This window comes from Amblyomma maculatum, chromosome 3 (assembly GCF_055883805.1).
Source record: "Amblyomma maculatum isolate TAMU_Amacu chromosome 3, ASM5588380v1, whole genome shotgun sequence".
NCBI lineage: Eukaryota > Metazoa > Arthropoda > Arachnida > Ixodida > Ixodidae > Amblyomma > Amblyomma maculatum.
In genome coordinates this window covers 186,866,539-186,879,423 of record NC_139346.1, presented here as the reverse complement: position 1 = coordinate 186,879,423, position 12,885 = coordinate 186,866,539, and the positions used below count along the sequence as shown (strand labels likewise).

General features: G+C 46.1%; 1 protein-coding gene across 9 annotated transcripts in view; it reads left to right on the top strand.

Moving 5' to 3' along the window:
- Positions 1-12,885, top strand: part of LOC146197185 (homeobox protein cut-like) — a 725,401-nt gene that overhangs the window by 652,548 nt on the left and 59,968 nt on the right. For 8 of the 9 annotated variants that reach the window (XM_084598965.1, XM_084598963.1, XM_084598964.1 and 5 more), the window contains one exon: positions 10,785-10,845. In XM_084598965.1, coding sequence (XP_084455091.1) covers positions 10,785-10,845 — 61 coding nt within the window. Of the gene's footprint in view, positions 1-10,232; positions 10,352-10,784; positions 10,846-12,885 lie in introns of those variants that run through there. The other variant, XM_084598970.1, reaches the window with a different exon arrangement.

Sequence of the window (12,885 nt, the reverse complement as noted above, 5' to 3'; positions counted from 1 at the left end):
TGCATGCTTACAAAGTTCGCTTTTTGTTTTGCCCTTTCCGAATCTCTTATTCCTGTTTGGGTATACCTTCGCATTGCGTAGCTGTACACCCATATACAATCGCAACTTTGCACTGGGATCAGAATATAAACATCCTGAAAATCTGCTGAGGTGACAGTGTGTATGAAATAAGAAGGCGGATAGCTTCTTGTCTTCTTTCAAATAGAAGGGAAATTTTACTTATCTGAGCTTAGTCAATTTGAGTTCTTTTATTCTATTATAGAACTTCCGCTTTATCACAACCTATTCCTTGGCCCTCTCAACATCAAATGCGTTAAGGGCTTCTCTATCGGGTGGTTGTAATTAGAAAATTGGATGGTAATAAAGAGGTCGTGCTAACCTTTCAGTTCAAAATTGTCGAGATTTAACAGAACATTACACATGTACGCGTGTAATGCTTGTCAAAGTCGCGGACAATGTTAGCTGGTTCTTTTTTTTTTTTTTCTTTGCTACACAGACAACAAACTGATCGCGAGCGCACTCCAACTTTTTTTTTTTTTTTTTTTTGCACTTGAGAGGTTATGTTAACTATTTGGTATATAGATATTTTTAAGCCCGCAGGAGGCGTTAGAAACGACGCATATTGATCTGCTTTAGCAAAGCAGCCATCTGCTGTCTGTCTTTATTGGCAGCAGCTCAGAGCATGCTTGGCATTTGTCATTGCATTTTCGAATGATGCTGTGCTATCGACAAGTGCGCGATGAAATTTTAGCACGGCGCATCGGCTCATTCGTTTCCTATGACCGTCAACCGAATGATCGCCTAAGATTAATATAGATCGCAGTTTGAAGCAATAATCGATCTATTGAAAGGTTAATTCTTCACTCGCCTGGTTGCGCTGGATGGAGTTTGGAAATTTATTATATACTGTAACCCTTTTTTTTTTTCTGCTGTCATAAGTCATCCATCCAGGAATTCTTTTTTTTTCTTTGTCAATTTGATTTCTATTTTTTTTTTCTTTTTTTGTTTTTGTATGCGAAGTCTGGTATTGTGTAAGAGCGAAACTCGCAAGCATGTTTCTCACCATTCTTCTTCGTCATGCATGCAGCTGTACTTTCCTTATATTAGCTATAATAGTTGTAATGTATAGAAAGAACAACACTTATATCGCTAAAATATTCCCCTATTTTCTCTATTTGAAATTCAAAATGTCTCGCTGAAGGTTAACATTAACGGTGGGAAGAAACGCCGCTGGTATCGCCGGCATCGTAGATATCCCCCGGAGAACTCAATAAGTGCTTCGGTGTTTAAAATACCTCTCGGAGTTTCATCGAACTGCGCAGGGTTTAGCTGTGCGCTGGTTTAAATTTCGGTGGCCGTCTAAAGAACACTGTGTAGATGGCCGAAATTATTTCGTTGGACTTCACTACATAGCCACGCGTCCTATCTTCTGGCGGGTTATTAAGAAGTAAAATTTCATTAGATATTAACCATTAACTATTTGTGTGACCGTCGCGTATAGCGCTCCGGCGGCATAGCTCACCGTCACGTTATTTGTTCGCTCTTTCTTTTGAAGATTCCGCGATATTTCACGGAAACATTTCCTATGGAAGTCGGAGAGACATACACAGCTGCCGGGAGCCCAGCTCGATGGCAGTAAACGGCGACTGGCGCGCCTTTCTCGTTTCTCAGCTTTAAGTTCCCAGCCTTATTTGTGTACGTAGCCCGCGGTTTCCGCTTGATCGTTACTGGCGTCACTCAACAGGCTGAGAAAAGCCCTCTGCGGCAGTCACTTCCATGCATCGCGTTCCGAAAGAGTCGTCGCAGTTTTCTTTTCCGCCGCCTAACGTTCTCAGCGCTCCGGTGATTAAGTGTACACGGCGGGGAAAAGAAAGGAAGATGAAGGGGAAAAGAGGAGAAGGGCGGAGAAGGTCGCCACGATAGCGTGTGACGTCGCCAATTCTGCGGCGAAGATTTACTTCCAATGCTGCGGACTGTATGAAGCCTCGCCATATATCCGCGCGGCGCGTGTGTATGCATATTACGCGCATTCAATGTATATCTTCTCCCGCTCTTAGTATCTTTGAGCTGTGCCGTGTCTCTCTGCCGTCCCGATGCCAGGAATACCGTGCAGTCTTGTTCAAGCCGCTAGGGGGCTCCAACGAATCGACAGTTGCGTTCACTGAGCCATTATCGGCTACGGATTTGCCTTCCATATACGATGCATATAGTCACCGATACGCTTCCTGCTTAAGTGGGCTTTATTCCCGCAATTTGTGAATTCAGAACGCAATGAGCATGCGTATTCGCGCTGTCCAAAGTCACATGCATGTGTCACTTCGGACCGAGATACATGCGTCCTCTACGTTTTCTATCTCGGTTACGTCTTCGGTGAACGAATACTTAATTTGTCAGAGAGATAGCAGCAGGATTAACGGGGTGTGGGTGTCGCTTTCTTTGTCTTCGCGCATCCGCTTAGCAATTCCTCTTAGCGTCCCAGACTGTCCCATATTTATTTGGAGCTCCCGTCCGCCGCTACAAAAAGCTCTTCAGACGATTCCCAGGCTTTTGCCTACAAAAGGTGAAATTTATGTGTAGACAGTAGCCAATTGCCCTATGAGCTCTGCCCAGTTTTTGTGCAACGTCTTTGGACAGTGTACCTACCGTCCAGAAATACTCTTAATTTTGACTGTGTACTGACAGTTCGTATGTTATATCATCCTGAAACGCCCTGCAAACCTTTTATTTTGATAACTGGTAGCAAATTGACCGTGGGTGACCAGTAGCCATACCACATCTTTTTTTCCTTTTTTTTTCTATGTGTGCGTGTGTCGGCATTAGGAGATGAATGATGTTCCAACAATAAGCTCATCCACTCGCTTCGAGCTCTGCTCGGCTCACACCCTAAGAGTACTACTCTATGCACTCTGCACAATTCTAACAGTACAGATTACGAAAACAGTCCTATTTCTGTCCACCCCTTCCCCATTTCGCGCCTCGTCGCGGTGGCTGTCGTGCTCGCGTCAGGGATCAGAACCCTCCGTCGGCGGATGAGCAGCCCCTTTCGATCCTCTTCTTTCTCTCACTCGGCGTCGACAGCGCAGCGCGGAATTAGGCGACGCACGCACACACACGGTGGCTCCGGAAGAGAGACCGGGGTGCCATTGTGTTTCGCTCGTGATCGCAGCTGTGAATTGGACGGCGCAGCACGACGTCGAGCCGCCAGCTGTTTCTGCATATCGGTGAGAGAGCCTCCAAATAACCAGAGGGCTAGGGAAAGACCAAGAGCGGCAGGGGAGGTAAAACGAAAAAAAAAAAAAAAAAACGTGTGGATGATATGAAGCCCATTAAAAATGAGGCAGACTGGTTGGTGGCTGTTCCGAAAAATAAAAATAAAAGAAATAAACGGGCAAACGTTCACACGGCTCGGCTCAGAAGAATAATTTACCGCCGGCCTACGTATAGCTAGTATACGGCTGATTAAAACTTCCAGCGCATCCCAATCTTCCTCCCTCTGCTCTGCCCTATCCATCGTCTCGAGCGCGATGTCTTCTCTTTCTTTCTTTTTCTTTTCTTTTTTTTTTTTTTTTCATCCTTCTACGGGCCTGTGAATCCAAGAAACGATATTGCTGCGTTGGAGATGCCGCAAGGTCCTCTGACGCTGTTTGGAATGTTAGATCTTGCGTTCGGAAGACACGAAAGTTTGAAGCGTTTGGAGAGTTTGAAGACCGAACGATTTTCGCTCTGCAGATTCATTGATTATGCACCGCCATATTGATGGCGTGCACTCGCTTATTGCTTCAACCCCCCTCGCCCCCCTTCCAAACAAACGCTGTTACTTCGTAATTATTTGTACTCTAAAATATGACTTCGATGTCTGCTCGCGAGCGTTGACCAAGCAATGTGTCAATATATTTTCTTTTCTTGCCTTAGATCAAGTGGCTTGGGATAGGGGCCCATACTATACTGGTTGAGAAGCCCTACGTTGAAATTAGAATCTGTAAGACCAGATTGATTCGCGAAATACGAGTATAATGAATTTCTAAACGTTTTTTTTTATTTTTCTCTCTCTTAGCGCTTCGCTGTACACACGGCCTGTTGTTGCACCATTTTTATCTTCGTGGCGCAAGCGTATGCTACTTGTGAAATCTGCTTTCATTGCCGTTTTGCTCAAGCAGTCTCTGGAATCCTTGATAAAATAAAGCTGCTACTGACTTCTGATTGACTCCCGAAGGAATTCATTTTTCGAGTTTGTTGACTTCTAGAGACGATTTGCCAATGCGCAAAGCACCGTTCCGCGTGCGTCGAACTCTATGGCGCTGCTGTGACGTTCTTTGCCGAGGCCTTCTTCAGTCGGCGTCAAGCTGGCGACTGCTTGCACGAACGCGAGGCTGGCCTAAGCCGCGAAGGTCACTCCTCAGAGATTATTCAGCATCACTAACTTACTACTTATTGAATCCTTCACGTATAAAATTTAATATTGCAATATCAACAGCGGAGGGCTCGATAAACGGCCACTGTACTTGAACAGCTTTCGTATTAGGCACTGAAATTTCTTAACTCAGAAACCATCTGGCAGTGGCATAGCAGTACTATACAGCGACAGACTTGATCTTGGATATTTTTCGAAGCCGGTAGTTTCGAGAAGGTTCGTACGTTAGTTGGTTTGCTGTGGTCGCCTATATCACATATAGTTGTGCCATTTGTGGCAACTGCGCTCCGAATATCATCTGGGTATCTTGCGTACGGCACTCATTGCACGTCCTTCCACGTGCTTCGCTTGCTGCCACCCTTCGCTCTTCGAACCGCAGCTAGGGTGGCTACCGGAGCCCTCCGTGTCAAACTGGCTTCCATACGGTATGACATTTCGCGGCTTCTCCTCCCTTTCTCGGGCGTGCGAGTTTCGGGTTCTCGTGGATCGGTCGTTGCACTCCTGACCGCTCGCTAGCTGCTGCCGCATTAATATTTATCCTACCATGTCTTGATGCTTCCCATCTCTTCTCCGCGTTGCCTTTCTCTCCTCCACCCCTCCCAACATCTCCGCTACCGTTTCCTAGGTGGAGCCCCATCACTTGGACAGGCGGCGGCACACGGCGGTGCACCGCAAGTAACCAGGATGTCAAAACATCCCTTGTGTTTGGCGTTTCGTGCTCACACGTCACGACGTGTGAACCCGTGCTAGACGCCCCACTTTTTAAATACATACTCGCGTTTTTGGGTGAAGTGGAAATGTCGACACTGGTGCGAAAATAATTGAAGAAACTGAGAAGCTAATTGCGGGTCGTTTCTGCACAACGTTGTCCGTGGAAAGTTGTGGCCTGATGCGAAATGACGCAAAATTGGCATTCCAACCAGGTGCTGTCAATCAAAGTGGAATACTGTGCCTGTAGATGCTGACTGAGCCGCGGGAAGGCCCTATCTCACCGGTACGAAACTATTCCACCATCTGCCGGTGATCATGGTACATAAAACGCATTCCGCCAAGCTGCATCCTTACACTGATCGCTTGTTGTTGCGTGTCGGCGCAAACACGTAGTCGACGCTGAATGCTAGGACGCCCAGGGGACGCCCAGAGGACTGCGAGCGGGAAGGAGCCATTCGCTACGTAGGGAGGGAAGAAGTGAACAAAAAGCTCCACGTATATAGGGCTGCCTAGTCTTGCAACTCCAAGCACGAAGGTGCTCACGGAGGCAGATACACTGGTGGCAGTCTCTCCACAGTTGGGGTTTCGGCAACCCGGGTGTTTTTGAACGCGTACCGAGCTCTCGATGTATAGGCGTTTTCCGGCGCCACCGAAACACGGCGCCTCTACAGCCTGGGTCTAACCTGCCACTTGGTGCACTCAGTATAGCTGAACAGTAGTGGGAATACCTCCATCGTCGCTGAAGAACACTATAGAGTGCCGCTGCACGAAATTTATAACTACTACGCACAACAAACTAGGCTACGGCGGAGACAAAAGGTTGGAGTGCCTGGTTGGTACCGGGGCCTGATGATGAGGAGATCAGTTTGGTTCGCGCGTTGCTGTGCACCGGCAGAGGTGCCGGCCACTTCGTCAGCACGGTCTCCATCTCAAAGGAGCACCGTCGCAGCAGGAAGTTGAAAGAGCCGGCGGAGTGGTCGGGGGTTTATGGGCGATACCGCATGACCCGAGGACACGTTGTGCTGCACAAGCTTTGGAGGCCTGTTAGGCCGAGTTCAGAGGCGCGAGCACTCCACTGCATCACTCCATCGTTGTGGATAGCGACTTTTCGCACAATTCCTCTACATGGAATCACGAGTCACTCCTCTTTCTCACTGCACTTGAGCGTAAAGCATTGCATTTCCGCTCACAGGGGATGTTCGTGTGTGATTCCCGCCCTGCGGTATAGCGTGATTTTGAGTGCGATAGCATGCCACCGTGAACCTCTCAGCCGGGCTGCGGGTATGTTGCGTCGTTGCGTGTATGTTGCGGCCTGGAGAGACATTAGACTCTAACCTTGAAAAAAAAAAATATATATATATATATATGGCCGCAACGGTGACGAGACGGTTTCATTATCACGTCGGTGCGAATAGATCCGTTCCGTTGGTCGCTGCACCAGAGCGCTGTGCTGTCGCCGCAGCCGATCGCCCCGTGTGTTTAACAGCCCCCCCCCTCCCTTCCCCCCGCTCTCTCTCTCTCTCTCTCTCTCTCTCTCTCTCTCTCTCTCTCTCTCTCTCTCTCTCTCTCTCTCTCTCTCTCTCTCTCTCCCGTTCTCTGCATTGCATGCCGTCATCTTCGTCATCGTTCATCCGTATGAAATGGATATCGTAACACATCGCTTTCGCATTGCCTTCTTAAGGTGGTCAAGTGGCCCCAAAATTATGCACTGCGATACCATTAAGGTTCTCATACACCTATTTTGCCGATCTTCGCCTGAACAGGCTCGAGCCGAAAGCGAAATGTAACGCGCCGTGTTAGCGCCCGTACTGTGCGTTTTGCCAGCTTAGATAAATCGACTGCATTCTTGTTAACGTTTACTAATTTTCAGTTTAAAACGTTTAAGGGATGCGCCTTTGCGGTCTGGGCAGGTGGATTGTTTATACCGAGGCAGACTGTGTACGTTATAGAGTCTATACTATTAATTAATTAAAAACCAACCTTATATCCTTGATTATAAGAGATAATGTTTGAGTGTGAAACCCTCAACACCAAAGGTCAGTCGCCTTTTAAAAAGTCACATTAATTGGCAGTGTGGCTCAGGATATCGAAAGTCAACGGTGCGCACACGAAAGCTTGTTGAGTTGGCTTTCACTCATTGGACAGTTATTAAAATGGTATCGCTTGCTTTTTCAGTGCATAAAATACAGACTTCGTTTGTGTATTTCAGGGTGTGAAGAGGTTAGTATGACTCCTTCTGTGTGACGCCATTTTATAAACGTGTAATGCGTGAAAGCCAACTTAACGAGCTTTCGGATTCGTAATTTTGGCGTCCGATGTTTCGTTTTGCGATTATGAAAAACTAACCATTGGTTTTGACTGCCTCCAAATCTTGCAATACCGCCCCTTAATGTAACAAATAAAAAGTTGATTAGTTAATTTAGTCGAATAATCGCCTAATAATTAAGCTCTTATCGTATACATAATGTTCGCCTTGCTGTATAACTGACCTGCACAGACCGTACCGAGGTACCTCGCATAGCTTTTAACATACAAATGTATACAAAGAGAAACAAATCACCGGTATACGAATTCATCACAGCCCATCGGAGCCACACGTTGGAAAGCATGGAACCATTGCTGAAAAGTTGAGTACTAACTGACACATGAAAGCAAACAGAAGTTTTGTGGTAGAAGCCACCAGTGAAATTTTTCAGGCGATATACATCTGGAACTCCTTCACTGTACGGTTCGTCGTAAAATTACTTCTATTGTCTCCGACTTCGCCAACATGGCGTTTTCTTTTTTTTTCTCTCTTTTTTTTTTAAATCTCGCAGTATAAGTGGCGTTACAGCGACGCTCATTGTCATTTCTATAGAGCGGTCTTTTCTGTTTCGTATTCTTCAAACGTTTATGACATCGAAACGGACGTGGGCGATGCTTTTGCGTTCGAATCGTCGTTGAGAAAGGCGCCTGATGTGTTACCCTTTAGGACATGCTCGGCACTCGACCGATCATCGTGCCGCGACCGGGTGTGTTGTAACGGCGATTGAATACTGATCGCAATATGGCTCGTGCACTCAGCGCCGAGTTCTTCGACGCCGCGCGTAGTAAAATGTCGGGGGTTCTGTTCTGCCAATGTTCTCAGTCGAACCTGGCGTGCTCTCGATCGCTGATGGAGGGAGGAGGGTCGAACGGCCCCGACGATTTCGGAATTTCTCATCAAACAATCTTTCTTCGCTTAAGCAGCTGCACGTGAGCACATGGGTGGCATTTTGCGGTCGGTTTTCGCCTCATAAGTTCTGACGACACTCACCGCCTTTCCTCGAATTGCCTATAGGCAGCTGCAATGGCATGGTGTACTGAACACTCGCAAGAGAAGCCGCGACTCCCTGGTTTTAACCCTGAAAAAATGCGAGGCAGAAAATAGCCCGAATTACGTCGTTTCCACGCGACGTTTCGACACGAGGGGACAAGCTTCTAAAGCTTTCTGGATTCCTTTTTTTTTTTTTTTTTTTTCGTGTGAACATGAACGAAGCTCCGTGTTCTTGGGATTGTCCATGAGTGTCCCTGGCCTTTGCAGTGAACGGAAGTGACGCCCAATTTTTTGCCTCTATCCAGTTTTAATATGGGCTAGAAGTTTAGTGGTGAAGTATTCAGGGACTAGGTGTTTCATGGCGGAGATGTTCCAGGCTAGATGTTTTTGGTTACTAGGGGGGTGTAGTGTAGTTTTTTTTTTTTTTTTTTTTTTTTTTTTGGCACGGGGTATTTCCAGGATAGTTTTTCGAGGGTTAGGTATATCGCGCGATAGGTGTTTCATGGCAAGGTACTTTCTGCTTAGGAGTTCTGCGACTATGATTTTTTTTTTTTTTTTTTTTTTACATATGGGAAGGGGTGCTGTAGGCTTTGCTTCTAGAACGGTCACAGTGTGCAAGAGCTCCCAGGTTCAATTCCTGAACGCGACTGTCGCAGTTTTCTGCAGGCTATGCGATGCAGAAAAAAAAAAGTTCGCAAGTTCACTCGAAAAATTTCTTTCGAAGGTAATTGAAACACCAGCAAATGACAGTGAAAGCATTCAGGAGCGCAGCACTTGTCGAATTTTTTCTCCGCCATGATGAAGCGATTTTGCTTGTAAGGGCACGCTGAATACCGTGAACGACTTAGATTTTGCGAGTTCATTATTTCGCGGATTCGGCTAAGGTCACGGTTTACGATGTTTAAGCGACCAGTACATTTTTCAAACCAGGTACGGTATCACCAATTTTCCTGCCCTGTTTCCTGACATCTCTAATATTTATCACCTTGCAAAAAAAAAAAAAAATGGTAGCCGGCTCACGCACGCTACACGAGGTCGCATGTCATAGGAGTCGTCTTAGCGAAGGCAAGGCTGACGTCACGGTGTCACAAAGAGGCAGTGGAGTGCAATACGGAAAAAAGTGTGTTCAAAGTAGTGGTATGGAAGCGTTATTTTGTAAGCTTTCCTTTTTTTTTTTTTTTTCTTATCTCATCAACACTTTATATCGGTGGCGCGCCGTAACGTCAGAAAGTTTAGCTGACGAGCAATGTTGCTCCGCGAGCTTTCTTGGTTAGATGGACTAGCCAATGGGACCAACTATTGAAAACGAAGGAAAAGAGAAATATTGGTTACAAAATACGGTCTTAGATTGGCGTTTATACAGCCTTGCACTTTCGGACACGAGCGCTGTTTTCTTATTTCAAAGGACCGAAAATAACACTAGGGCACGGAATGATTCCGATGACTGCGCAGCGCCTGCATGAATATCGGGGTTATATTGGCCGCAGGCCCAACGGGGGGACAAGACAAGCGGGAACGTTTATCGCCGTTCGCTCGACATCAGCGTGGCGTCGGGATCTCGGCGTTTTCTCCGACTCACGCGCGATCGACTCGGTGGAGGAGAGGCCGCCGTGATCGTGATGGATGCTCTATGGATGATCGATCGCTTCACGCCGCCGCTCGTCGCCCCCAAAGGTTGGCTAGGCGTTGGCGGCAGATCATCGCGGCAGTCGATGCCAAATGAGTGGGTCACGGTCTCGGGAACGGACACAACAGTAGGCGCGATGTGCCGTTGCTGCCGATTACTCGGTGCGTGCACCGAGCTGCGCGAAGGCCACTCGCGTAGGCGAATAAGTACAATACGCGACCGTGTTTTGAATGCGCGCCTCGCGGTGGCAGCCGCGGTTGGGAACGCCGATTTTAGATGGGAAGCACTTTCAGTCTGTTTAACAAGAGTAAGTGTATTCATATTTTTGACGTTTCGTTTTAGTTATTTTGACGCACTGATCATTTGGGTGGCTGGCTTGTTGTCTGAGCGACATCGAAATTTAGACTCGTCGGATAACGTCTTATAACAGGGTGGCGCGGGTAACGGTGAGGAGGAGTAACGACAATTCCATGGAGTTGACGCTTATGAATTAAGAGCTAATTTGCTTTTGGCTAGTTAGTCATTTGATTTCGTAAAAGATGATAGCCGTCGGGCCAGTGTAGTCGCTCTTACAGCAGCATCGTATAGCACCCCCCCCCCCCCTTTTTTTTTAATTTCTTTTTCTTAAGTTCATGTGTGTATACAGAGTGTCCTAGCGAGCTTATTTCTGTGCGGTTTCTACTTTTTCTTCAACGCACGCAAGTAACAGAGGTGCTATTTTCTCTTGTTCTCCATTGCAGCCTTGGAACACACTCAGTGTGAACTGCTGAAAGCTAGGGGCAAATCGGACACCAATGGAAGGTGAGTTTGATTTGTCAGTCTGACCGCTCTCCTCTCAGCCTCTACGATTATGTTCATATCCAGCTGGAGAGTCCATTTGATTGTCGCTTCTCATCTGATGACTGATCAGCATTCTCAGTGAAGCAAGCTAGCGTCATTATGTAATACAGCGGTCAGCCAGCATCGCGCCCTCTTGGACTTATCTACTGCGTCTAAAGAAATGACCTATTTTCCTTTTTGTGTGCGTGTGACACGTAAAAGGTAGGGAAATGCTTAAGGTCATTCAATATGATACCGGATCAGCACTCGTGGAAGGTGACTGCTGCTGACTATTTCATATGTTTTAACGTAGCCTTTCTCGATGCTCTCTATTGAGGCTGAATTTGTCGGCCGAACACTTCCGCTCTCTGTCCTGTCTGGCAGGACCTCGGAACAAATGTCACATAAAGTAGAAGTAAACGGTGTAGCAGGGAGGTCAGCATCTGCATTTTATTATTATTTTTTTTTTTTTTCAACAGCCGAGCATGTTCGGAGGGAGCACTGACGATAGCCTGTACTGGGAATGATTGGATCTATTTCGTAGAACGAGGCACAATGAAATCAAGGAAAAGCTTTAGACCACCTTTGCCCAACGAGACAGTATCTGAAGAACTCCGGAAGTGCAACACATAGTGCTGAGCAAAGACGCATACAGAACTGTAAGAAAGGAAAGAAACAACTAATTCAGTACATCACACATATAATATCGGTAATATAAGATCATTCGTCAGTGGATTAAATAGCAGATTCAACAAGCCTCGGCGTAGCTCAGAGTGAATAAGCGGGAGAAACGCAGCAGCCTTATGTAGATTTCATCAATAAGTTTTGAAGGAAAAATGAACAGCACGATGACAATAAAGCATAACAATAATGGATTGTATTGCGCATGTTTTTCGGGAGATAGGCTCTGCATCTATGTCGCCATTCTTCGCAAACTCATTAAATAACATCGACAGCGTAAACCTTAACATACTTAGGCGCAATTGGACTTTAGTGGATTTTTTTCAGCCTTAGTATGCAGAGCACTATTGCCGTTGTTTCCGGTTTGAAGTAGCAAGTGTAGTAATATAGTATATGCGTAGCTGCTACACTTCTAGTAATAGATGTCCCAAACGTGTGCTTCTTGTGCCGTGTATGCAGAGAGTGTAATCAATGCGACCACTGCCTGCTGTGGCGCCAACCTTTCTCGCCCCATCAAAAACAACGCGCGAAGCCAGCCGATCCGTACCAAAATCCGTACCAAAACAAGAGAGGGGGAAGCGGCACTGCGCTGCGTTGCGTCCGTCTGTGGCGTTGTAACTGCGGAAGAATTTCAATACGGACTCGCCCAACAACTTGCTTCTCCGTATCGAAATCTATTGAAGCGGACATGGGCATATTCCTCTATATACCAAGCGTGTTTTCTTCTTTTTTTTTTTTTTTTTTGCTTACTTTTACAGATCGTTATTGTAAACCCCGTAGGAGATACGTCGGTGCGGTTTGCGCAGGTAGATTGTAAAGCAAGGCGGACATTATGTACACGATAGATCTCAGTGACTAAATTATCAACTTATATTAACTAATGAACTGTTTGCTTTCGATTTCGAGGTCCAGCATTATACTTGTATTAAGAAATTGAAGGCTGCCAATGCCGAATCTTAGTCCCGCTTTTAAATGTTATTTTTCAGCCCATGCATTTCGAAATATTTATCGTCAGAAATATGCATTTTCTAGCTCGCAAAGCTGGCTGCTCGTAATGCGCAATATATATATATATATATATATATATATATATATATATATATATATATAATAACGTCTCTGGGCAAAGTATTGTCGCGGAAATCACGTTAACTGCTTCATAAAATAGACAGTCTTTCTATTTGCTATATCAGAAATGCGAGTGAAGCCATTTTAAAGATAAGCTTTTCTGGAAGCCGACTTTATGGCCTAAAATTTCGTATTTTTGACGTTAAATATTTCGAACTGCATTGCCGTTAAAGAAAAAAATTAAAACTAGACTCAGCTTCTATGTCGACTGCC